This window comes from Ictalurus furcatus, chromosome 16, assembly GCF_023375685.1.
Source record: "Ictalurus furcatus strain D&B chromosome 16, Billie_1.0, whole genome shotgun sequence".
NCBI lineage: Eukaryota > Metazoa > Chordata > Actinopteri > Siluriformes > Ictaluridae > Ictalurus > Ictalurus furcatus.
The window spans coordinates 28,606,101-28,631,033 of record NC_071270.1 but is presented as its reverse complement, the minus strand read 5'-3'; the positions used below and the strand labels follow the sequence as shown (position 1 = coordinate 28,631,033).

General features: G+C 42.1%; 3 protein-coding genes across 3 annotated transcripts in view; all 3 read right to left on the bottom strand.

Annotated features, from left to right (window-relative positions):
- ptgdsa (prostaglandin D2 synthase a) overlaps positions 1 to 24,933 on the bottom strand; it is a 90,982-nt gene that overhangs the window by 9,678 nt on the left and 56,371 nt on the right. The window lies entirely within an intron of this gene.
- On the bottom strand, positions 8 to 16,717 carry slc27a4 (solute carrier family 27 member 4). The gene is made up of 13 exons (XM_053645939.1): positions 16,624 to 16,717; positions 12,143 to 12,304; positions 8,735 to 9,129; positions 7,080 to 7,238; positions 6,919 to 6,988; positions 6,281 to 6,372; positions 5,139 to 5,248; positions 4,069 to 4,278; positions 3,433 to 3,559; positions 3,050 to 3,187; positions 1,614 to 1,778; positions 1,233 to 1,379; positions 8 to 694 (listed from the first exon to the last, which is right to left on the bottom strand). Exons 2-13 carry the CDS (start codon positions 12,301 to 12,303, stop codon positions 537 to 539), a joined length of 1,932 nt encoding a protein of 643 aa, XP_053501914.1. The 5' UTR covers position 12,304; positions 16,624 to 16,717; the 3' UTR covers positions 8 to 536.
- Positions 18,444 to 22,840, bottom strand: swi5 (SWI5 homologous recombination repair protein). Its single transcript, XM_053645949.1, has 5 exons — positions 22,360 to 22,840; positions 21,116 to 21,164; positions 20,899 to 21,002; positions 20,108 to 20,202; positions 18,444 to 18,997 (listed from the first exon to the last, which is right to left on the bottom strand). Exons 1-5 carry the CDS (start codon positions 22,461 to 22,463, stop codon positions 18,933 to 18,935), a joined length of 417 nt encoding a protein of 138 aa, XP_053501924.1. The 5' UTR covers positions 22,464 to 22,840; the 3' UTR covers positions 18,444 to 18,932.

Genomic DNA, 24,933 nt, shown 5'->3' with positions numbered 1-24,933 from the left:
GATACGTTTTTATAAATAAACGCTATTCTACAACTTAAATATTTTTTGGTGCAGGTCAAGTTTGAAATAAATAGCATTTGAACACCGAGTCACTTTTATGGCTGTCTGTTCGCTCTGCTGCACGTGGACGGACACGTGACGCGTGTCGATTTGGTCCCTTCGCTGAGCAGAGAGGGATTTTTTTCTTTTCTTTTCTTGGAGTGCGTTCAAGATCAACGTTATCAACAAGCCGCCGCCGCTGTGCAGAACGAACCGAGGAGGCGTGTTCTCTCTCGCTCTCTCTCCTTGTGCCAGAAACCGCTATAGCGCATATCAAAGTGTTTGTATCGACGTCTGTGTGTCGTCCTGCCCACGGTAGGTCGAGGGTGGGGCACTTCGGGTGTCTGAACGGACGGGTGAACTGGGAGGTGGAGTGCTCCTGCTACCCCTCACTGCGGTTGCTGAGGTAACGAGGGACGAGGCGTTGAAAGGTTCCTAGGGAGGACGGGTCTGATGAGGGAAGTTTGAGGAAGTGGGCGGAGTCGGCAGTGGTTTCTTTATACTTTTTGTTTCCCCGAGGCGATGCTACGGTGCAGTTTGGCATCCAGCTCGACGTAGCATCCTTTAGTGCAGTCCAGGAAGTAGAGCTTATCAGACACCACGGTCGGGTCGAAACCGTCGCGGCGTAGCTCCGTCTTCTGGAACTTGTAGGTTCCTGCGCGAAGGAGAACCATAAGAGGAGAGATGTACTACTTGGATCATTGAAAATACGGATACGTATATGTGCAGAAAAGTTCTTCCTAATAATAGAAGTAATAAAATAAGTAACGATGGAACAGGAGGACGGTTCCTGCGTTCAAGATGGCCGCCGTGCTCCGTCCTGCGTTCGTTATATCCGCAATACTAAGATACACGTCGTCTCACTGAAGGAAGCAAATGTTATATATATTCAGTTCTGATTGGTCAGAAGGTGCGGATTAGTTTTCTAGAACAGCAGCTCTGACCGTAGTGCAGGTTTATATTAATGAGTGTTCTTATACGTTATTGTTTCTATGGTAACGGCTCGTTCACGGGGACGTGTACGGGCGGACGATCCGCTGATGATAAACTAGGGATTTAAGAACGTGTGCGGTCGTTAATATGGTGACGTTTTGTGTAAGGAGACGTTTATTATACGTTTATGGAAGGAGTCTCCAGTGTCGGTGCTTTGGTAATGGAACCAGAACCGGGTCACAACGATGTAGAAGACTCACCGGTCTTGTTGACCTCAGGCAGGAAGCGCAGGAAGACCGGGCGGGCGTAGGGGGGCAACGCCTTCTCCAGCTCCCTGCTGAACCTCCCCAGGTCTGTGGTGTGGTCCGGGTCCGCGATGGCCGCCATGCCGGCTTTACCCTCTGCACCTGGTGAGGAACAACAAGAAGTTAGAGTCCGAGTCGAGAAAGAGGAAAAACAAACAGATCCAGAAAGACTTCGAGAAAGCAGAGAACAGAGCGATCATTTATTCACTGAAAAACAAAACAAAACAAAAAGAACAGGATGGGACGACAGAAAGGAATAAAACATAACAGGAGAAGAAAAGAAGAAACGAATGATGAAGTAAATAAAGGCGGCAGGAAGCGGTGGACTCTCGGTACCTGGGACCTCGACACCGTACACCACCACGTCCTTCATGTCCAGCAGGCGGCTCAGCGTTCCCTCCACCTCAGTAGTGGAGACGTTCTCACCCTTCCAGCGGAACGTGTCTCCCGTACGGTCTCTAAAGTACATGTAGCCGAACTCGTCCATCACCAGCACGTCTCCTGCAGAAGGACAGAACCGTGTTACTGACAGGCTGTTATACACTCGCTGTTATACACAGGCTGTTATACACCCACCCTGCTCCCCACTGCCCCACCCTGCTCCCCACTGCTCCACCCTGCTCCCTACTGCCCCACCCTGCTCCACCCTGCTCCTCACTGCCCCACCCTGCCCCACCCTGCTCCCCACTGCTCCACCCTGCTCCTCACTGCCCCACCCTGCTCCACCCTGCTCCCCACTGCCCCACCCTGCTCCACCCTGCTCCCCACTGCCCCACCCTGCTCCACCCTGCCCCACCCTGCCCCCTACTGCCCCACCCTGCCCCACCCTGCCCCACCCTGCCCCACCCTGCTCCCCACTGCTCCACCGTGCTCCACCCTGCTCCTCACTGCCCCACCCTGCCCCCCACTGCTCCCCACTGCTCCCCACTGCTCCACCCTGCCCCCCACTGCTCCCACCCTACCCCCCACTGCTCCCAACCTGCCCCACCCTGCTCCCCACTGCTCCCCACTGCTCCACCCTGCTCCACCCTGCTCCATTAGAAATGTTTTTTGGGTTCTGCAGTTACATTCAGCCAGTTTAAAATATTTCTTCCCGACTGTAGTCGTCACACATGTAGATCACACATCCTGCTTAATTGGGCAATGATCACAAACACAGTGTAAATACATTTAACCATTCTTTAGTCTTTATCTTTCAAAAAATTAACAAAATCATTGCATTTTCTGACGATAATAAACACGAACTTATAAAACAGTCTTATTGTTATAAATTTTCTCTGTTTTTTCTCTCCTTAAGGTTTCATTTTTGTCCTGTATTTTTTTGTAATTCTTTACAACCTCAGTGAACACTCTCTGGGAACACTTTACCCCTTCAGGGAACTCTTTATGCCCCTCACGGAACTCTTTTTGCCCCTCACGGAACTGTTTATGCAACAGGAACTCTATACCTCTTAACATTTTACTTTTCATGCATCAGAAACTCTTTATGCTCAAAGGGAACACTTTACACCCCAAAAGGTTCTCTCTATGCCCCTTGAGGAACTTTTAATGCCCCAAGAGTATGTCCTTGGGGCATTAAAATTCCCCTTTTATGTCCCTCGAAGAACTCTTTAGACCGGGAACTATTTACACCTCGGGGTAGTTCAGCATCGCTTCAGACTCTGTCTGAAGATTATCATCATGAACACACACACACACACACACACACACACACACACACACACACACACACACAGAGCTCATCTCTACATGTGCATTATCGGAGCGCTCACCTGACAGGTAAGCGCTGTCCCCTTTCTTAAAGACGCTCTGTGCGATCTTTTTACTGGTGGCGGACTGGTTAACGTAGCCGTCAAAGCGTCTCAGGGGGTCATTCTGGATGATTCTGCCCACCAGCTGACCCGGTTCACCTGGAGAACACAGAGACAACACCAGCTGAGGATTTCAGATCACATAACACTACCTGTGAAAGGGGGAGGAGCTTCTCTGGTGACAGAGAAAAGAGAGAAACAAATCACTAATAAAGCCAAAGGGTGCCAATAGTTTATTCTTGGTGGAAACACATTTTGATGACACTGTGTAGTGGAAAGGTTAAAAAACTACAAAAGTGTAAGTGTGTGTGTGTATGTGTGTGTGTGTGTGTATGTACACTAACCTGGACCACATGGTATACACACTCCATCACGTCCTCTGATGAGCTCCATGGTCTCCTCGTTCACTCTGACCAGACGGATGGGGTAGACGAAGGGCAGGATACGGCTGTTAAAGCCACACGCACCGGTCTACACACACACGCGCGCGCACACACACAAATGTTAATGTTAAATAAACGTCTTCTTACAGAAAATGTCACCATATCAATGATTACACGTTTTTTAATCTGTTTATCATCAGCGGAGCGTCTGCTGTACGCGTCCCTGTGAACGAGCCGTTACTATAGAAACCATAACGTATCAGAGCGAGAGCGTTAATATAAACCTGCGCTACTGTCAGAGCCGCTGTTCTAGAGAATTAATCACCACCTTCTGACCAATCACAGTCCAGAACTCAGCAGCAGTGTGAGTGTTAAACAGAATCGAGTTACCTGCAGCGTAGAGCTTTTAGAATATTCCGGATATCCATCATCTGAAACGTGTCCAATACACACCCCTACACATTCACTTCAAAATGCATTAGCTAGGAAGTGGATTTCAGGAGAAGCTGTGTGTGTGTGTGTGTGTGTGTGTGTGTGTGTGTGTGTGTGTGCGCGTGTGCGCACGCAGTATCTCATTTTTCTTTCTCTTCGTCTCACCTTGTTATCGAAGTTGCCGAGGCTGCAGTTACACTCGGTGGCGCCGTAGAACTCTGCGATCTGCGGTACGTTAAAGCGCTGCATGAACTCCTCCCAGATGGACTGACGCAGACCGTTACCCAGCGCCATGCGCACACGGTGACGCTGCTCCACATCCCGCACCGGCTGATTCAGCAAATAACGACAGATCTCACCGATATACTGCACGATCTGTGTGAGAGAGAGAGAGAGAGAGAGAGATTGTGTGTGAGGGAGAGCGGTACACATTGAGAAAGAGAGAGAGAGAGAGACAGACAGTGAGAAAGAGAGAGAGAGAGATTGTGTATGAGAGAGATACACATTGAGAAAGAGAGACAGTGAGAGACACAGTGAGAAAGAGGGAGAGAGAGAGTGACACAGTGAGAGAGGGAGAGAGACAGGGCAAGAGAGACAGTGAGAGAGAACGAGGCAGAGGGAGAGAGAGACAGAGAGAGGGAGAGAGACAGAGGGCGAGAGAGACAGTGAGAGAGGGAGAAAGACAGAGGGAGAGAGACACAGCGAGAGAGAGGGAGAGAGACAGAGGGGGAGAGAGAGCGAGAGAGAGGGAGAGAGACAGATGGAGAGAGAGACAGTGATTTGGCATGGGCGTGGTTTGCGTGTGTTTGTATTGTGTAGTCTTTACAGACAGGAAGCTGTAGTAGTTGGCGTTGTTTATTTTGGGACGAGGACATTTTCTCCTGCCACGGGTTGTGTAGGGAGTAAAGGTCGCACCCTATTCACTACATGGTGCACTATTTTGGGAGTTCTGCTATTTTCTAGTTCCATCCAAAATTTCATTAGATGAGAGCGAATACCCACAATGCACTGTAATGTGCAGCGAACAGGAAGTAGGACACTATTTCAGACAGGGAGATTGTTTTTTCTTTTGTTCAGATCAGGACAGAACGTTTGAAATCTGAGTTTCTCCATAAAAGCAGCTGAGAGGAATTGAAAGGAAAGGGGCGGAGTCAACTCTGTAGCTATGGACACGAGCCATAACGTAATCAGTGTGATATGAAGATCTCACGTGTTTCTCCATGTCTGACTCTCACCGTGCAGTTATATTTGATGCAGTCCTCCCAGAATTTGGATGCTGAGAACTTCTTCTTGATGACGACGGTCATGCCGTGGATCAGACACTGGCCGACGCCCACAATGTTCCCTGGCACACAACAGAACATGTAAGTTTGGAATCATCAGGAAAAAACTGTGCTAATGAAATAAGGTTATGTTCCCTGAGCTACAGGATACACTGCATTCCAACTGAAATAAAAAAAAAATAGTGTACGCTTTGAAAAGTGAGAGGCCACGCCTCCTTTACTCAGATTGACAGTTACAAAGGCCACACCTCCCCTACTTACAGTGACAGATACAAAGGCCACACCTCCTCCACTTACAGTGACAGATACAGACGCCACACCTCCTCAGTAAAGACACATACAATGGCCACACCTCCTCAGTAAAGACAGATACAGAGGCCACACCTCCTCAGTAAAGACAGATACAGAGGCCACACCTCTTCAGTAAAGACCGACAGATACAAAGGCCACACCTCCTCAGTAAAGACAGAAACAGAGGCCACACCTCCTCAGAAAAAACAGATACAGTGGCCACACCTCCTCAGTAAAGACAGATACAGAGGCCACACCTCCTCAATAAAAACAGATAGTGACCACACCTCCTCAGTAAAGATAGATACAGAGGCCACACCTCCTCAGTAAAGATAGATACAGTGGCCACACCTCCTCCACTCAGCTGGATAGATACAGAAGCCACGCCTCCTCAACTCAGATTAACTATACAGAAGCCACGCCTCCTCCACTCACATTGATTATACAGAAGCCATGCCACTACGACCGATAGATGCAGAGGCCACGCTCCCTTCAACTAAGGCCGACAGACACATAGGCCACTCCTCCTCCAATTATAGTCACAGATGCAGAAGCCACACCTCCTCAGTTAAGACTGACAGATACAGAAGCCACGCCTCTTCTACTCAGATTTATAGATAGAGGCCACGCCCATTTCAGCTAAGACTGACAGCTATAGAAGGTACGCCCAGTCGAGTGTTTTGAGTAGTTGCAATGAAATTCTTAAATTATTTATTGAAAGTGTAAAAAGGAGGAAGTGACCTTGTTTACACACTTCCTGAACAGTTTATCTGACAGGAAGTGTTCAGCGAGCGTTGTCTCACCTGCCGAGTGGTAAAGCGGGAGACAGTCGTACAGCACGTCCTCCGACCGCATCCTGAAACCGTAATACACCAGAGCAGCCATACGGTAATACCTACAACACGCACACACACACACACACACACACACACAGTGAGTGACATCAGGAGAAAGACAGATGAAGAGAAAAGACAGAAGAGAAGAAAGAGAAGAAAGTTAAATGTTAGATGAAGAAAAGAGAACGGAACAGAAGGGAGAAGAAGCAACGAGAAAAGATGAGATGAGATGAGAGAAGATAAGCAAAGAGAAGAAAAGAGAAGAGAGGCAATGAGAAGAGAAGAGGAGGAGAATAGAGGAGAGAAGAGGAGTTGAGAGGAGAAATGCAGAGAAGAGGAAAGAAGAGAAGATGAGAGAAGAAGAGGAGAACAGAGGAGTTGAGAGGAGAAAAGAAGAGGAGAGAAGAGGAAAGGAGGAGAGGAGAATAGAGCAGTTGAGAGGAGAAAGGAGAAAAGAAGAGGAGAGAAGAGGAAAGGAGGAGAGGAGAATAGTCCTCTGGATAGAGGAGAGGATAGAAGAGCATAGGAAAGAACAGAAGAGAGGAGAAGGAGGAGAGAAGAGGAAAAAAGAGAAGAGAGAAGGGAGGAGAGAAAATATTTTGTACCTGCTGTGGACGACGATCGCAGCTTTCGGCATTCCAGTAGTTCCAGATGTGTAAATGTAGAAGAGACGATCTAACGGGGAGAATCACATCAGATCAGAATTCAGAACCATGTGGACCTTTAACACCCAGATAATCTCTCTACATGTGATTGGCTGACGTACCGGTGAAGCCGCGCTGTGGTTGGCTGGGCTTGTGTGTGGGCGCGGCCTGGAGGAGTGGCTCTAAACACTCGGTTCCCTCAGGTACTCGCTTGGGATCCCAATCACCAGAACAGAAGAGCTTTACGGATTTCCCCATGGAGCTGTGCACCTCACACATCGCTGAGAGACAGACAGACAGACACAGATACTTTAAATACATATTCATGTTTAAACTTCACATGAACAGCTCTGAGATGCAGATTCTGGTGGGCGTGGTATGTGTCCTATTTGCATATTCATGCATATGCATCGATTTCTAGCATTTTTAATGAGTATGAAGTTGAAGATGTGTATCTAGAGCGTTATTTTAGGGGTTCATTCCCTCTCTCTCTCTCTCTCTATTCCCTTTCTCTCTCTATTCCCCCCCTCTCTCTCTCTATTCCCCGTCTCTTCAAGTTAATAAGACAAAAAAAAAAATTAATACTCAAAGTGTAAACTCTTCCACTTTCCTGAAGAAAACTTAGTTATAATGCACTGACACTGGAGACTCCTTCCATATATTAAAGTAAATAAATATTTATTAATTCTCGCTACAGAAAACTTCACCATGGCAACGATTTTTTTTAAATTTTATGTGGAGCATGTGCTGTCCCTGTGAACGAGCCGTTACTATAGAAACCGTAAGACGAACAGGGCAAACAATAAAATGCCGAGTCGGCTAAATCCAGGTGGAGTTCGGCAGGTTTAGTGTTTACTCGTGTCTCTTCTACTTTGCTCGACTTTTATGGCTTGAACACCTCTCACCCCCCTTCACCCCCCCGCCACCTCTCACCCCCCTTCACCCCCCCCGCCACCTCTCACCCCGAGGGTTCAGATGACCATCAGATTATGGCATGAAACGCTATTTCACAACCATACTTTAAATCCAGAGCGCACTCCAGTGACTAATCTAGGTTAAGAAGTGGCGCGAGTTTCACTTCCCTCCTGTTCTCGAGTATGATTCATTTCATAACACGCTCTCTCTTACTACATTTACTCTCTGTAACCGTGACGGTTTACTCACGAAGCTGGAGACGTGGTCCGACTGTACAGATCCACAAGTGAAACGGACGTGTTAATGGGTTAAATGATGAATACACCAGATCTACTCGGCTAATTAGCAAACCGTTAACGAGCCAAATTAGGCGTGCGATTACATGATTTTAAAAAAAATAACACAAATAATCACAACAAAAACTTCTAAAATTCTATTTGTTAGACACTCGTTCACTGAAAACAAACAGAATGTAGACTTTAAGTAATGCGAGTGAGTAATTATTCAGGTTAGCAACACTATTTCAGTAACTGAACCCATTAGTACACTCACATCCGTTTCACATCCGTCTCACGTCCGTGTGCCGAGTCGGAACCCGAGTGATGTTGCTCTGTCTTTGTTTTTTTCCTCCGTTACACACTAACATTCTACGGTTTCAAATATTTATTTTAGATTCTGTATTTATTTATCAAACTGCAATATTATTTATTCATTATTAAAATATCAGAATAATATGAATAATATTTTTTTACTGAGAAGAGCTCAAACTAATACGTTAATTAATACATAATTAATGACTACTTGACGGAAATCATCTCCATGATGATGAGTTGAACTGCTCGGAGTGGATTCTGTCCCTCACCGTCGGTCAGCTCGCTGCCAAACACCACGGCTTTGGCGTTGGAGATGTTGACGCAGTGCACCAGGGCCTCCAGACGAAGGTTGAAGTTGATGAGCGCCGCCTCGATGCCCATCTTGGCCATGCCCAGCCACAGACCCACGTACTGCGAGCGGTTCTCCATGAACAGAGCAACCACGTCGCCCTCCCTGAAGCCGCGCTCGTGCAGCAGGTTGGCCACACGGTTCGAGTACTCGTCCAGCTGCCTGAAGCTCCACCGCTCGCCCGTGCCCTCGAAGATCAGCGCCGTCTTGTCGCCGTACTTCTGTACCGACTCGGCGAAGATCTTGGGGATGGTGTTACGCTCACGCAGGTGTCGCTTCACGTTCAGCTTCACTTTCAGCAGCACTATGGCGGCACTGTGGAAAAAAAAAAACGGATCAGATTTCACCTCAACATACAACAGTGTCTGTTAACCAAATTAAAGCTGCAGTAAGTAACTTCTGATCTGTAAAAAATAACACAAATATAACACCATGCAAACTGCCAAAACATCGCATTTCTACAGGAACGTAAAATCCTCAAGCAAAATGTGACTCTGGAAGCATGAAAACCTTTTGAAAGCTTATTTTTGATTATTTTCAAATTTAAATCATAATAGCACTAAAAAACTTTACCTGCACACGGCATACAAGTTAAAAAATAAAAGGGAAGTGAAGATAAAAACTATAGAACCAAATAAAATGTTTTAAAAAAATAAATAAGTTAAATAAATATAAAATATTAGGATTCTGGGCTTGATATAACGTTGAGATCATGTTGATATAGTGGGTTTTTTAATGATTATATTTGTATTATTTTTTAGTAATAAAAAGGTCAGCTGGTTTTATGTTCAAATAATATTATGTTAAAAAATTCAAAGTGTAAAATATGAATGTTTACAGATTAAATTTTTTTTTTTGTAGGCATTAAATAAAGTATCAAACTTTTACTTTGTAAGGCGGCACTGCTTCCTGTTCTGCCGGCAGTGTGTTGGTGTTTATAGCTGCTATAACGGAAGTGAGAACAGGAAGTAGCGTATTTCAAAACTGTTCCATGACTATAAACCGTTACCAAGCATGAAGTGGCGATTAATAAATGTGGTGTAATAAACATCAGTCCATGGTGGTGTGTGAAAATGACACACTTCGGGTCGTATCACGCCGTCACACTGCGTGAGTTATTTTTGTATAAAACCACACAGCCTGTTGTGTGTACACACACTCCTGTAGCCGAGTGTCATCTCCGGGTCGTGATCATTACGACGCACGGTTACTGTTACGGTGGAACGAGTCGAACCCGTCTGGGTTTTCTGAACAAACCCAGTTGTGTTCAGTTTCTTCAGATCCTGTAGAACAGGACAGAGCTGATTTACAGGCTCGACTCAAACTCCTTAGTAAAGCTAGGATGTGTAAAACTAGGACAGTGTACAGTTGGGATAGTGTAAAGCCAGGACAGTGTACAGTTGGGTTAATGTAAAGCTAGGACAGTGTAAAGCTAGGACTTGAAAAACTAAGACAGTGTAAAGCTATGACAGTGTAAAGCTAACATAGTGTAAAGCTAGGACAGTGTAAAGCTAACATAGTGTAAAGCTAGGATAGTGTAGAGCTAGGACTTGAAAAACTAAGACAGTGTAAAGCTATGACAGTGTAAAGCTAACATAGTGTAAAGCTAGGACAGTGTAAAGCTAGGACAGTGTAAAGCTAACATAGTGTAAAGCTAACATAGTGTAGAGCTAGGACTTGAAAAACTAAGACAGTGTAAAGCTATGACAGTGTAAAGCTATGACAGTGTAAAGCTAACATAGTGTAAAGCTAGGATAGTGTAAAGCTAGGACAGTGTAAAGCTAGGACAGTGTAAAGCTAACATAGTGTAAAGCTAGGATAGTGTAAAGCTAGGACAGTGTAAAGCTAACATAGTGTAAAGCTAGGATAGTGTAGAGCTAGGACTTGAAAAACTAAGACAGTGTAAAGCTATGACAGTGTAAAGCTAACATAGTGTAAAGCTAGGACAGTGTAAAGCTAGGACAGTGTAAAGCTAACATAGTGTAAAGCTAGGATAGTGTAGAGCTAGGACTTGAAAAACTAAGACAGTGTAAAGCTATGACAGTGTAAAGCTATGACAGTGTAAAGCTAACATAGTGTAAAGCTAGGATAGTGTAAAGCTAGGACAGTGTAAAGCTAGGACAGTGTAAAGCTAACATAGTGTAAAGCTAGGACAGTGTAGAGCTAACATAGTGTAAAGCTAAGACAGTGTAAAGCTAACATAGTGTAAAGCTAGGACAGTGTAAAGCTAACATAGTGTAAAGCTAGGACAGTGTAAAGCTAACATAGTGTAAAGCTAGGACAGTGTAAAGCTAGGACATTGTAAAGCTAGGACTTGAAAAACTAAGACAGTGTAAATCTGAATAACTCCAAAACTCACTCTCACTCTAAAGACTAAACTGTTTTTTTAAGTCACAACTACAAAACGGTCCATTATGCGTGTGTGTGTTAACAATTAGTTTGTATATATACCAACACTGTATATAAAGTAACACACACATTATATAACACAACTACATCTTAAAATAGAAGCGATGTAAAATATTTATTTAAACATACATATTTATTACTATGTTACTATTAAATTTTAAAAATACATATTTGTTTTTCTATTGTATCAGTTTATCACATTATCACGCAAAATGCTAAGTGTTTATCACGATAATATCCCCTTTGTTTAATACCAGCGAGGCATCTTTCTGCTTTTTAAAACATGACTGAATTTTCAATCCAGTAAGAAGTTATTTGTTTGTATTTACAGAGAGGCTTCAGGACCGTTTCGACTGTTTGAATGCTGATGTGTAATATTTGCATATTCAAATGCGAATGATGTGCATGTGTGAATATTTAAATCTACTGAAACACGTTTCCTAAAGGTTCTGCTTGAGGTACAGAAAGAGCGACTTGGGCTTAAAATTTTGCACCGAATCATTTGATTGTATTTTAAAGAGGTTTCCTCTTTCTCGATGATGAATCATTTTTGTTATAAATATAAAATAAAAGTAAACTTACAGGTTTATTTATTTATTTTTTTTAAAGCAACACGATAGTTTTGCCGGAAGTTTCTTAGTAAAGCTAGATATCAGCATGCGTAATATGTACGGCAGAAATGCACAATATCGTGAGATATATATATATATATATATATATACACATATACACACACACACACACACAGATGTGCGGTATTTTTGTCATCGTCACCCAGCCCTAATGTTTATGTTTAGATTTTATTGTGACGTTTTGATGATCGATGCAGAACACTGAAGGACCGTATCGTAAAGAACTGATTGATTGATTGATTGATTTTCCCCTTGTCCTGAGCATGTGATCACTCCGTCGTGCTTACTGCAGGTCTCGGCCGATGGTCTTCATAAACACACGCAGCGAGTTCCATCCTCCGGTTCCCAGGAAGAAGATGACGACAGCAGGAAGAACCTGAAACCAGGGCAGAGCCAGGACCAGCCTGAGCACGAAGAGCAGGACGGTGGTACACGCCAGCCGCAACATCCTACACACACACACACACACACACACACACACAAAGTAAAATAAAAAGAATTAGCACAAAGTTAATCAACTTTATAAAATATCATATGAAATGTGTTACAGCTAAGGCTGGGCGATATGACCGAGATATCACGTCACGATACTGAAAGACGATATGGGACGTGTATCTGTTTAGTTACTTTAAACGGAAAAGGGTTTAAAAAATAAATAAATAATTTTAATAAATACTAACAAATAGATTTACAATTTCTAAAAGTCCAGTGGAAAATGTTCCCGTTAAATGAGCTGCTTCTAATCAGGGTTCGTCAACTCATAAAGTTGATCAACTGTTATCATCCCCTTCATAAAATAAACGATAGGAGTTCAACTCGAACAGAAACGCAGCGCGCTCACTGATAACATGCGCAATAATCAGCAGGGGAAAAAAGATAAGGCGGGATGTACAGTAGAGCTCTGACGTGAGAGGAACATGATCCGCCATCTTTACACCGCGGTATAAACTCCGCAGGGCAAGAGTCCTCTCCTCCTCACGCTCATCAATGAAACATCACATGGGATTTTATTACTACGTTTCACACCCTCACACACTCGCACACTGGAGTGAGCGAGATTTCGTCACGCTTTCACCACATTTCTATCTTTACTTGTTTGCTTTCAGGTTGCCATGGTTTCACTGCGACGCCATACACACAAGCTAGCTACAGAACGTATAGACATTTAAATAATAATAATAATAATAATAACAACAATAACGTAGGTATCTCAGCGTATCGGCGGAGTTGTGAGAAGATCAACGCTATAATTTATTTATGGAAATGGATATTTTCATGGCAAGATCAAGGGAAGTAAAACGGGACGTTCGATTAAAATCTTAAACATTTCAACAACAAAAACTATTTATAAGATCTAAAATTCTAAAAATCTCAAATTTATAAGGATAAGTATTTTCTGAAGAGACAATACTGCGCTGTTTAATAACGTTAAGAACGGGAGAGTCTGATTGAAGCGTATTTAACGATATCGTATCGGCGTTAGAGACGCCACGATACCACGTGTTCTTTTCCCGATACGATACCGAAACCTCGAGTGTCACCCGATACCGATACCCGTCCCATATCCTTTTCTTTAAAGTCCCCGTGAAGCGCCTTGAAACGCGCAGCGTTATTCGATGTGTTGACATAATTTCCACTGAAACAGGAAGTCAGGGCGGGATATGTCGAATGGCTCCGCCCCCTTTTTAAACAGCCAAGAGCGTTTATCTTAGCTCACAGCCCGGGATTAGCCGTACTCGACGGTTAGTACCACGGATTTTTATAACGTTGGGGGCGGGGCACTTCAGGTTCTAGACAGCGTTTGATTGGACAGAAAATCTGATGAGACGCTGAATGATGTCATTCTGTCCATACTAAAATCATAAAACATGTTCATACTAAAAGCCACAGAAGTTCCATTTTGATTTAAAATTGTAAATAAAACCGAAGCGCATGACGGTTAAAGCCTTTCACATAAAAATCACTTATAAATAATAAATAATAAAGTGTAAATATAATCAAATCAACCCTAACGTTATAAAAAAAAAAGTCTCTACATTTCTTTTTCAAATCCAATTCCAATCTTTGCAATTTGGTACAGGATGTAATATCTGATGTGCTTTCTCCGATGTCGAGGTACGAGATCATGCTTTGCAGAGATTAGACTGAAATTAATCATTTATTTTGTATAGAAATTACATTAAGCAGCTACATGTAAAATAACAGAAGCTGTTTTTTAAAAAAAATATTTGTTCCTGTTGTAGAAATGACGCAATATTCTCTGAAAAGTACCATCGTATTTTTGCCCACTCTGTTTTTCCCCCAGTGAGACGTCCTGCTGCGTTTAAATCACATCACACCATCATCAAAATCACCTCACCGCTTCTCCTTTAGAGCCGTAAACATTCAATAATATATACACGCTGATTTATATAAACAAATGTGTTTCAATGACAGGGTGCCAATACTTTAACCTTGCCAGACAATGCTAAACTACAACACATACAGTATACACAGAGTCAGTCTTGCTCTTTTTACCTCACTAAATCTCATACTGCGCGCTGTTCTGGACGTAGCAGTGCTAGGTACGGTGTACAGCGGCGTTATGCCCCGTGTAGCGAGCGTATACGGTGAACCGGAAGATTCCAGATTCAGATCCTGTAAAGATGGAGGATTACGAAAAGTAAACTCGAGCTAAATAACTGGGACGAGGTGATACACGTCTGCACGCTTGCAGGAAACCATCAGCATGAACATCCTGCACTCGAGTAAACAAAAACGTGGACACGCCCGCCCCGGAGCGGACACTCGGGCCACTCGGAACATTAGCTTGAATTCCCGGTTGTCCGAAGTGTCACCTGATCCGACTAAAATCTGTCTGATCAAAAAACAGACACGAAAAAAACGTCGCGTTCTTCACTGCCATTTGACACCAAAGAGAAAATCAGCACTTTATCCTAGCCGTGCTCTTTAAATTGTACACCTGTTCAGAGTTCTACCCCAAACTCCAGTACTGTTATAACCCCTGACCCCGCCCACCCAAACAGGGGCAGACTGATTGACAGATGATGTCACTATGGAATAAAACCAGCTGAGAACTAGAACAGCCAACAAATGTGAAAATCAACCCTAAAATCAATAATATACTATATATATTATATATATATATATATAAACCCAATGGTGTAGGGTTCCACACAGAACCTTTAAGGGTTCCACACAGACACGAACCAAAAACCTTCTAATGTTAAACCTTTATTTCTAACAGTGCGTGTGCATTTACACTCCCAGGAAAAAAGGGCTCTAAACTCTTGGCACCCTTAAGCGTACACCTTTTGTACCTTTAGTCTGTACCTTCCGAGCTACAAAGCTGCGGGTAGCGTTTATGAGTTTTTGTGGGCGTGGCTAAATGTAAATCAGCGTGAACATGAGCACACTCAGCATTTATCACCATACACACGCGATAATGAAGAAAATCTGACGTAGTGCTGGATGTAGTGCACTGGGTAGGGTATACAGCATTTTACATCCCATGTAGTGAGCGTATATAGTGAACAGGAAGCTACTGGGGGCGCTCTCATTGGCCACAGAAAGATTTTACTAAACGATCGATAATTGATACCGCCTTTAAGTCCTCCTCAGAAGCTCACGGTACAAGTTCGGAGGTTGCGTATTTACGACGAGTTGAGACTCTTTTTGTTTTTATTTATTAATCAACGACAAGAACTGAACGGTCAATATGCAAAATTACTGCTTAGTTTATAAAGTCTGTTGTCGAGGTCGTATTTGTGTTGGATTTTTGTTATGGGGGGGGGGGGGGGGGCTGGGGACTTCCTGAGTTACAACATCGTGATGGCGTTCGTCTCGTCATCAGGGTATTTCTGATCGGATGTGAAGGCAGCATGAGACCCAGTAGAACGATCCCTCCATAGTGATCGCTGTGACAGATTGGGATGTGTCCTAAATGACTGAGCAAGTTTTGGTTCCAGTCTGGATGAACTCGCCAAGCATGTAAGCCATGTTCATGACCACATGGTGGATTTTTTTTTGTTTTAGGGGGGAAATTTCGAACGTACAACTGCTTTTACAATTACTGCTATTAAAGACAAGAGAGAGAGAAAAAACAATGCATATGCTCCAGATATTAAACAGTGTCCGGGTACAAATTTCTAATTCCAATTTCAAGCTTTCCTTATAACTTAAAATAGCAATATAATAAAATAAATAGAGACGGTGTGATTGACAGAAGGAAGGATGGATGGACGGATGGATGCTCTATTTATCCACAAAGGACGTTCAAGACTTCAACTAAACCGAGCAACAATCACTGAGTGAAAATCTCTCTCCCCATCATTCAATAAGATAATAATAATAATCAATATGACTATTTACGACCACCGTCACACTTTACGGTAAGATTGTGTTTCCTAAGCAACCTGCTCAATGCGGAAGAGCTAACCAGCTTAATAGACGCGTTGTTAGCAACGACTAGCGTTAATAATTTCAATACATCTCGACTGAGTAGTTTATTTATATTTATTTACAAGACATGGATGAGATGTAATCGATCGTATGAGACTCTGAGGTGAGCGTTAATGAGAGAAATGAGCATCCCAGTGACAAGGTTGTCAAGAGGACAGTGGAGGGAGCCACAGCGTTCACGCACGAGTACAATCAATGAATAATACATCATGAAAATGCCGGAAATGGATTTTTTTTTTTTTTTGCGTGTGGCTAGAAATGAGGATGATTTTTAAAAATGATTATTCATTTGAATTAAACACGTTACCTCGCTTTGTGTCTATCCGCAATCCGTCGCGATGTGTAAGCACCACCTTTCCGTTCAATTCCCACCTTGATCAGATTAAAACCAAACCTCTACAGGCTTTTTTTCCCCCCTTTCTTTTTTTAAATATCAGTGCCGGTGAATCATCCGCGTGCTGATATCCGTCGCCATTTCACCTAGTCTGTTATTATCATTTGTTAAATATATATATTTATTTGTAAAAGGCAGATGGGCTGTAGCTCCCCGTAATTCAAAATGACCTTATAATTTTCTTAGCTAAACCCGCTCTTCCCTGTTCGCAGGCACTAAGCGCTGAGTGACGGGCTTGCTAACCAATCGCGTTGGAGCTCGGCCGTGACGTCACGTGGATTCGGGGTGGTGCTTCGGCTTCAGATAGTCAAACAAAAACGTGCTTCCTGGCTCCGTCCCAAACCGTAATAAAATCATGTGGTTAAATAATCCACCTAGTGTTGCGTACTATTTTGCCATACTACTCAGTGCAATATAAGAATATACTTATTTTAGAGTAGTTTCCTTTATATCTATATAGATGCACTATTAAAAACATGATTGAAGTAAAAGCTTGTCTACTGCACCCTACACCCTATATAGTGCTTGTTGGGACTGATCCAGGATTTCGCTGCAGTGCTGTGAGGTGTGTAAAGTGTCAGAAGCAGCAAGGTGGAGAAGCTGCGCATTGTCGTACCACCCCAGCACGCGAGCGCATGTTCGTGAGCGTCAAGTCTGCGCAAGAGGCTGCGCAATTGCGCATAATAAGCTGCCGTATTATACAGCCGAAAGGATGTGGACACCCGACCATCACACCCGTATGTGCGGTGCGTCGGAAAAAGTTGGAAGCGCACAGTTGTACAGAATATCTCTGTATTAACCTGTAGCTTTACAATTTCCCCTTTCACTGGAACTAAGAAGCCCAAACACTGTTCCAGCATGACAATGCCCCTGTGCACAAAGCGAGCTCCATGAAGACATGATGGAAGGTGAAGGTTGGAAGAAGGTGGAAGAACTTGAGTGTCCTGCACAGAATCCTGACCTCAACCCCACTGAAGAGCTTTGCGATGAACCGGAACTTTGACTTCCAACCATTTTGCAACACGGTATTAATGGTTTATCAGAAGGAATTCAGAGTAAGAACTTCGTTGTTCGGTGTAACTACCTGTCTTACTGTGCATACGTCAATAAACTCGGGAATCCTGAAGGATTATTACTATTAGTATTACTATTGAAGTCAATTAACTGATTAACACTAAATCCATACTGAACCTGATCCACTTCAATGACAAAAGCAATTTTGTCATTACACTGTATTTCCTCTAACAGCTGACTTGGTTATGAGGACTAACAAACACGTCAGCAATTTAATTCTGAAATAACGTTTTATCCCGACCCCACCTCACAGCTCCAGGGTTCCTGGTTCGAACCCGAGCTCCTGAGTCATTTCATCTTCTCTGGTTTCTTCTCAGTGTCCAAAAATATGCTTGTAGTTGGATTGACTAGGCTACATTTCCCCTAGGTGTAAGCGTACTGTATGTCAGACAGTACAGGATTTCACAGAGGGTTTTTTTTGGGATTGTTCCAGCCAAAAATGCTTGATTTTGCTGTGGCGTTTTTTATTGTTAAATATACTTTTCATAATTTGTAGTCAGTTCATTCATGTATTCAATTCACCACACACACACACACACACACACACGAAGATTCTTGTTTTTGTTTAAGAAATACGAGTATGTTATTTCATTTGGCTTGGTCTTTTGTGCGGTTTGAAAATCAGACATGATGACAAACAAAACGAGTGAGAGTGAGTGTAAATGATCTTTTACTTAAAAGCATTTACAGATAAGGGTGAGAGATTATTGCAGGCTGCTATCAGTTCATTAGATGACACTATCAGTGTTTTCCACTGGTTGTGAAATATATTTCACATCCCCACCCATCATCTATCTCCAACAAGCCAAGTGTTCAGATGGGTTTTATTACTTGAGTCAAACTAAAGTGAACAAAAAGGTCTGTAATTCAGCCTTCATCCAGAACAAGACAAACACTGGAACATTACAACTATCTCCAATTTTACTTACATATTTAAGTTTAAACAGAGACTTTTGCGGTCTTATATAACACTTAAGGACGTGCTGTTATAGGTAATATAAACGATGAACTGCAGGGTGTATTAGATACCCTGTGAGTAACTCGCTGAGTGAGACGGTGGAAGTGAGAACGATGAAATGTTTTCTGCTCCGGAATCGTCCGTCAGTGGGAACACCGTGGTCCGTCCTCCCACAGCACAGCTCAGCAGATCAGTCGTCCAGCTCCATGCCGAACCGAGCGTACAAGTCGCGTGTGGTGACACTGCGCAGGCCGGCTGTGAGCGAGACACACAGAAGGTCAGTTGTGTTAACACACAGGGTGAAGAGGCGACAGTACGACACACTGACGCTCTAACAGGAGCTCTTTATGTGGAGGACTGTAGAGAATGCAGCTCCATTATCATACTCCTATACGTTACTGTACTGTGTGTGTCTCTGCATGTGTGCACGTCTGTCTCTCTCGCCCCAATTCCTACAGATAAACACATCGCCAGTGCGCTGTATAAGTCGGCCACATCAATGTTGCAACCAAAAGTATTCACCCCCCAGTGCAAATCAGCTTTATTGTCAAGATGTACAGACTTTCATCTGCAATGAACAACTCAAACAAAAGCGATTGAAATAGTTCGACACAACGAACACTTCAAGCAGTTTCCCCCAAATTCAACTGAAAATGCAACTTATAATGGCTTCTCCAGTCTCAAAATTATTCACCCCCTTCATGACGAGCATCTTTAGTACTTAAACCGCTTGAAGCATTCGCCGTGTCGAACTATTTCAATCGCTTTTGTTTGATGTGTTCATCACAAACAGCTGAAAGTCTGTACATTTTAACAACAAACCTGATTTACACTGGGGGCTGAATCATTTTGATTGCAACTGTGCGCTGAATATCCAATCACAGCAGTCAAATATCCAATCACATGATTTGCCGAGGAAAAGTCACATGACTTTTGATGCGCATCGAGGAATTTATTCCGTAAACGTGTTTCCATCGTAGTTTATGCGCGTGTCAAATTTAAAATAATTATCCGCCTCAAATGAGTGCATACAGTTTTTTTATGTGCTTTTGGGAAATTTTATTCGCATTTGGTGTTTCCATTCAGCGGTTTTTTAAATCTGATTTTATATGTGATATCCCAAAAAAATGGATGGAAACATGGCTACAGACCCCGATCTGAGTGTGTGTGTTGTGATATATTAGACTACATTTCATCACTAATCCCCAGCATGGCCCGTATCAGTCATGTTTTTTTTTCGATGGCCGAATCTCCAGCAGCGTTTGATTAGTCACACTACACCACCTTCATGTTAACCCCGAGGTAGTGAGCACATGTAGTGAATATGAAGGCGTTTGGGACTGGGCCTCGGTGTGAGATATTCACCCAGTCTGCCTAGAAGAGTCTGTGCGATGTCCTTGATGTCGTTGTATTCGTGCAGCAGGTTAATGTGGAGATCGAGCTCGTGCACACGGACACCTCTGGAAAAGAGAAATATATCATATCAATAAATAAAAATCACAAAATAGCAAACCCATGTTAATATCAGCTGTTAAACCGGATTCAACTTAAAAACTACAACAGCAGAAAGAGGAAACTTTTATTCAGTCTTGATCCAATCACATTTCAAACACTTTTTTTCCTGGATTATTTTAAAATAAGCGTTCATAATAATTAAATAATCAGCAGGGTTCCCCCCCCCCCCCCGTTACATTTTATGATCGTTATTCGGATCAACGTAATCCAAGTGTGTTTAAAAAATTATTGAATTTATTTTTAATATCATTTGATACAAATATTTTTCCGCCTTGCAGCGTAGTCTGTTAACAGTCAGCTTTGGTTGCTAAGCAACATCACAGACACAGATTAGTGTAGTCTAGGAACCGAATAAGTTTAAGTGTCACGCATTAATACAGAATTCACTTACAATGATGCACTCCCAGAAGTGTGTGTGTGTGTGTGTTAGGTTTGAGAACTGAAGCTCCCCATTTTATAATATCAAAGGGTGCCAATAATTTTGGAGCTGATCATAAGTGGAAGAATCAGGTTTTATGTCCATGACGTTAAGTGAAGGACAAAATTATCAGCTGACTCTTAGAAGTCTGAGTCTACCTACCATGTGTCCTCACTCACACACACACACACACACACACACACACACACACACACACACTTACTCGCTTTCTAACAGTGTAATGTCAGACTCCAGCTGCAGCAGTGTCTTCTGTAGTTCTCGGATCTCCTCGTCGACACACACACTGTTATTCAGTGTGCTGGGAACCTGTTCCACACACACACACACACACACACACACACACACACACACACACACACAGCTCTCAGTGACCATCTGTGTGTCAGTGTTTAGTGAAGAGGTTTTATTGAGGTACTCACTGGAGATTTAAAGCTGGAGTTGACTTTCTTGCAGCCTGAATGGAGCGTCCTGTTTGAAGAAGAACGGATATAATGCGATCAGTAATCATTTCAGTATATAATGTTAGTTTACTCAAATTTTAGCAGGTTGTGGGGAAAGATACGACCCGAAGTTATACGCGGATCACATGCGGTACTCTACGTTATCGTCTTGGATGTAAAGAAAAAGCTGTAAAGCAAAGATGCCTTCAAAAACAATGAAGTTAACATTTTCCTATGCATTAACCCTTTCATGCTCAAATGATTTATACACATATCCAGATTCTTTTAGATATTTTCTCTTTTTTTAATTCATTGTAAGATTAAATTTTTTCTGAAATTTTATTATTATTATTATTATTATTATTATTATTTCAATCATATTGTTTTAGCCTTTTTTTTACTCATGGAGAAATAAATAATAATAATTATTTTTTAAAAATACAAGTAATATTTAGACTGAACCAAAATTTATATATCACATAATTTTAACATTCAGGTTGAAGACTTTTTTTTTTTTTTTGTTGGTATATATCATTTCTAAACATACAAAACGTGCACAGTTCAGGACTGCTGTATGATGTAAGAAGGTTAAAAAAAATAATTAAAAACAGTTTTATTTTATTTATTAATCTATTTTTATAGTCTAGAATGCTGTAGATGTTCAAGTTAATTTAGCATAATGCTCTCAAGTGATTTGGAGTTGATTGACATCTTATATTTTCCTACAACTCCTTCTCCAGAACAATATTTTCAGGTTTACGGTGTGCGAGAGCCGTTTTCCTGATTCACACTGACTCTCGACTCGACCGAGGTTGATTATGATTATTATGATTATGATTAAACACAATTTCACTGGAGCATGTCAGAGGGGATGTAAACTTTTGAGCATGTGATTAAAGAGACTTAGTTTCTGTAAAATTTAGGATACATGTCAGAAAAGAGTTTTGTAAATAAACTGTAAAATTGGGGTCATTTTTTCATGTTTACAACCAGAAATCAAAGGGAAGTGTAAATATATGCACTCAACTGCACCTGTATGTGTATGCATTATTTTAAAAAAGAAATATTTATGTAAATAAATATTTATGTAAATAAATATTTGACAATTTATTACCTCATCAAATAAGCTTACAATTATTTTTATAAGGTTAAAAAAAAATAAAACTCAAACGAACTCAATCTGGCAACCCTGCTAGTCAGGTTCTTGCTAAGCGTTTGTTTACCTTGTTCTTGATGCTAGCAAAGTTCCGCCTCTTTGTGGTGTAAATTTTAAACTTTCAGCGCCGTCATGGTCTGATTTGATATTGTCTCCGGTTTCAGAGTCCATTCTGCACTCGGTTTAAGACACTTTATTAATTTGAGCACAGCGATTAAAATCAGTCGCTAACAGAGCTAGTCAGATAGCTAGCTTTATCAGATAAACTCAGCGCCGCCATTTTGCTGTTTTCTGAATCCCGCCTTACTTTGAAATCGAACACGTCATTCTTCAGAGCGCGTGATCTTATTGGTGGTACAATAAATAATTGCGGAACGTAACGTGCAGCTGTTGCTAGCTAGTGCAACACGTCAACAAGTCCGCCATATTAGAGAGGTTCCGATCCAAGCGCAAGTCTATGCAAGACTAGGGAGGGAGACAAGATCACGTTGATCAAATCAGCTGCAGCTCGCATTACGTTTAGCAGATTTTCACAAACCGTGCCTTTGTTAAAAACGTCTTAAAATTCTGTACATTTCAGAAAATTTCACTTTAACCCAAAACTAGCAAATAATAAAGTGTTAGTGTGGTATCAGGACACGTTGCATGTATTTGCTTTTTTAATATTTTAGAAGATGCTGGAATAAAAGAGTTCATTCTTAATTTTCTGAAAGAGCATTTTTTTTAGTTGCATCCCATTTAAAAGCTAGTTTTATTCCATAGAAATGAGAGATTAGTTTTGATGTTAAATTTAAAGAGTGCAATTATGTTTGACCTGCAGAGGGCGGTAAAACGCAATAAAATTCTCCTGCAAATAACGCTTAAACGGGCCATAGGGGAAAATAATTGTTTTATTTTTAAATGTAGGTCAATTTTTTAAAATTATTTGATAAAGATTACATCAAGTTCAGTAAAATATCTGTTTAGAGCGAAAACATGACACGTGATGTGGACAACCAATAATCCACCAATCAGGACGGGGAGGAGAGGTACTCACCTGTCAGTCAGAAAGCCCCGCCCTCTTGTCTTGAGGCGTTTTAGCCTAATTATGTGATTTGCATCTTCTAGGCTAAACTGATTGGAAGTTGACCTGTCGCAATGCATTGTGGGAGTACAGGAGTGTGCACAATATTTCTTAGGAAGCGTTCATGATTATAAAATGAAAAATAAAACTCTAATTAGTGTACTACGTAGTAAATATGGTGTAGTTTTAGATGGATTGTTATTGTAAACATCTGTGTGGTCACGTGGGCACGGGAGGAGATCGAAAGAAGTTTCCAAAAGTTCTTCATGAAAATCTTTTAGCAGAATCCAGACAGATTGATCTGACCCAGCTTCTGAAGTGCTTGTTAACGGGCTGATGAGGTGATTCAGCTGTGTTAAAGCAGGAAACAGAAACACACACACACACACACACACACACAGTGAAGATGAAGAGAAACCGGTGAAGGAACTGGAGAAGAACCTGCTGTCCTCCTGTAATCACTGAAGAAATGAAAGATCAGACTGGAAGATCTCAGGTGTGTGTGTGTGTGTGTGTGTGTGTGTGTGTGTGTGTGTGTGGGTGTGTGGTTTCAAATCTCCATACCTCTGTAGTCAAAGTCTGGAATCAGGATGTAAAAGTTTCTCTTGAACATCTCACCTTGTGTTGTTCTGCTCCAGGTTTGACTCTGAATCACAGCTCCATCCTCCGCCAGGCTTTTCCTGGAAGTCACGCAGACGTTTGAGCTCATCACGCTGAACACAAGGTGAGTCTGCGGGTCTTCGGTGTAGAATTCTAAATCTAGCAAGGGAATCTTTATATTGGCAATGAAAGTATATCTGAATTCACAAAGGAAATCATTTTAAAATCAGTTAGGGTTGAAGCATTTTAAAACGGTCGGGGGGAAAAATTCGAGAAAAATCACGCAGAAAAAAGAAGCAGCAATATTCACAAAAATCCAAAACGTACAACTGGAGACCTGAAGATGAATTCTGAGAAATAAAAGTCCACATTTATATCATACTAAGAATGGTAATATATATATATATATATATATATATATATACACACATGTATAAATGAAAATGACTTGTTGGATCTCCTCCTCTGTGGGACATGAGCGCTTCATTATCTGCTTCACTTCCCTCCAGCTGAAGTGTTTAAAGTTCAACCCCAGGTCAGATGTGTTCACGCTGCTCCTCATCAGCTCCGGAGATGAGAACAAGTCGAACATCGCAGATGAAGACGTGGAAATGAATTGGCTCGATATCGGCTCTCTCGAGGTAACGAGGTGAAATTGGTTCGTTAATATAACGCGATTAGAGGGCGATGAATCGAGCGCAGCAGTCGGGGTAAATAAATATAAATCTACTGCGTATCAGGTGTACGGTATCCCACACGGGAGAACATCTTCAGATCTTCTCTTCAGAGCAGGTTTCTGCTGAGGTGAAACACCAAACCTCCAAAACGTCAAATAAAAGAGTATTTAAATTTGTTTAATCGCTGGTTATCGGTGTTTTATGAGCTGCTTTGGTGAGACGCAGGAATAACCAGTCTGTTAAACCAGTTCTGTTTACTTCACTCACTGATCTCGAGGTGATAGATGATGCAGTGCAGGCG

Excerpts from the sequence above, each read along its gene's own strand:
- swi5 (XM_053645949.1), bottom strand. The coding sequence starts at position 22,463 with ATGGACTCTGAAACCGGAGACAATATCAAATCAGACCATGACGGCGCT. Across the intron at positions 21,165-22,359 it reads TTGCTAGCATCAAGAACAAG|GACGCTCCATTCAGGCTGCA; the intron begins GTAAACAAACGC and ends TTCTTCAAACAG. Across the intron at positions 18,998-20,107 it reads GACTCTTCTAGGCAGACTGG|CCGGCCTGCGCAGTGTCACC; the intron begins GTGAATATCTCA and ends TCTCGCTCACAG.
- slc27a4 (XM_053645939.1), bottom strand. The coding sequence starts at position 12,303 with ATGTTGCGGCTGGCGTGTACCACCGTCCTGCTCTTCGTGCTCAGGCTG. Across the intron at positions 7,239-8,734 it reads TGGCAGCGAGCTGACCGACG|CGATGTGTGAGGTGCACAGC; the intron begins GTGAGGGACAGA and ends TCTGTCTCTCAG. Across the intron at positions 6,989-7,079 it reads ACCACAGCGCGGCTTCACCG|ATCGTCTCTTCTACATTTAC; the intron begins GTACGTCAGCCA and ends TCTCCCCGTTAG.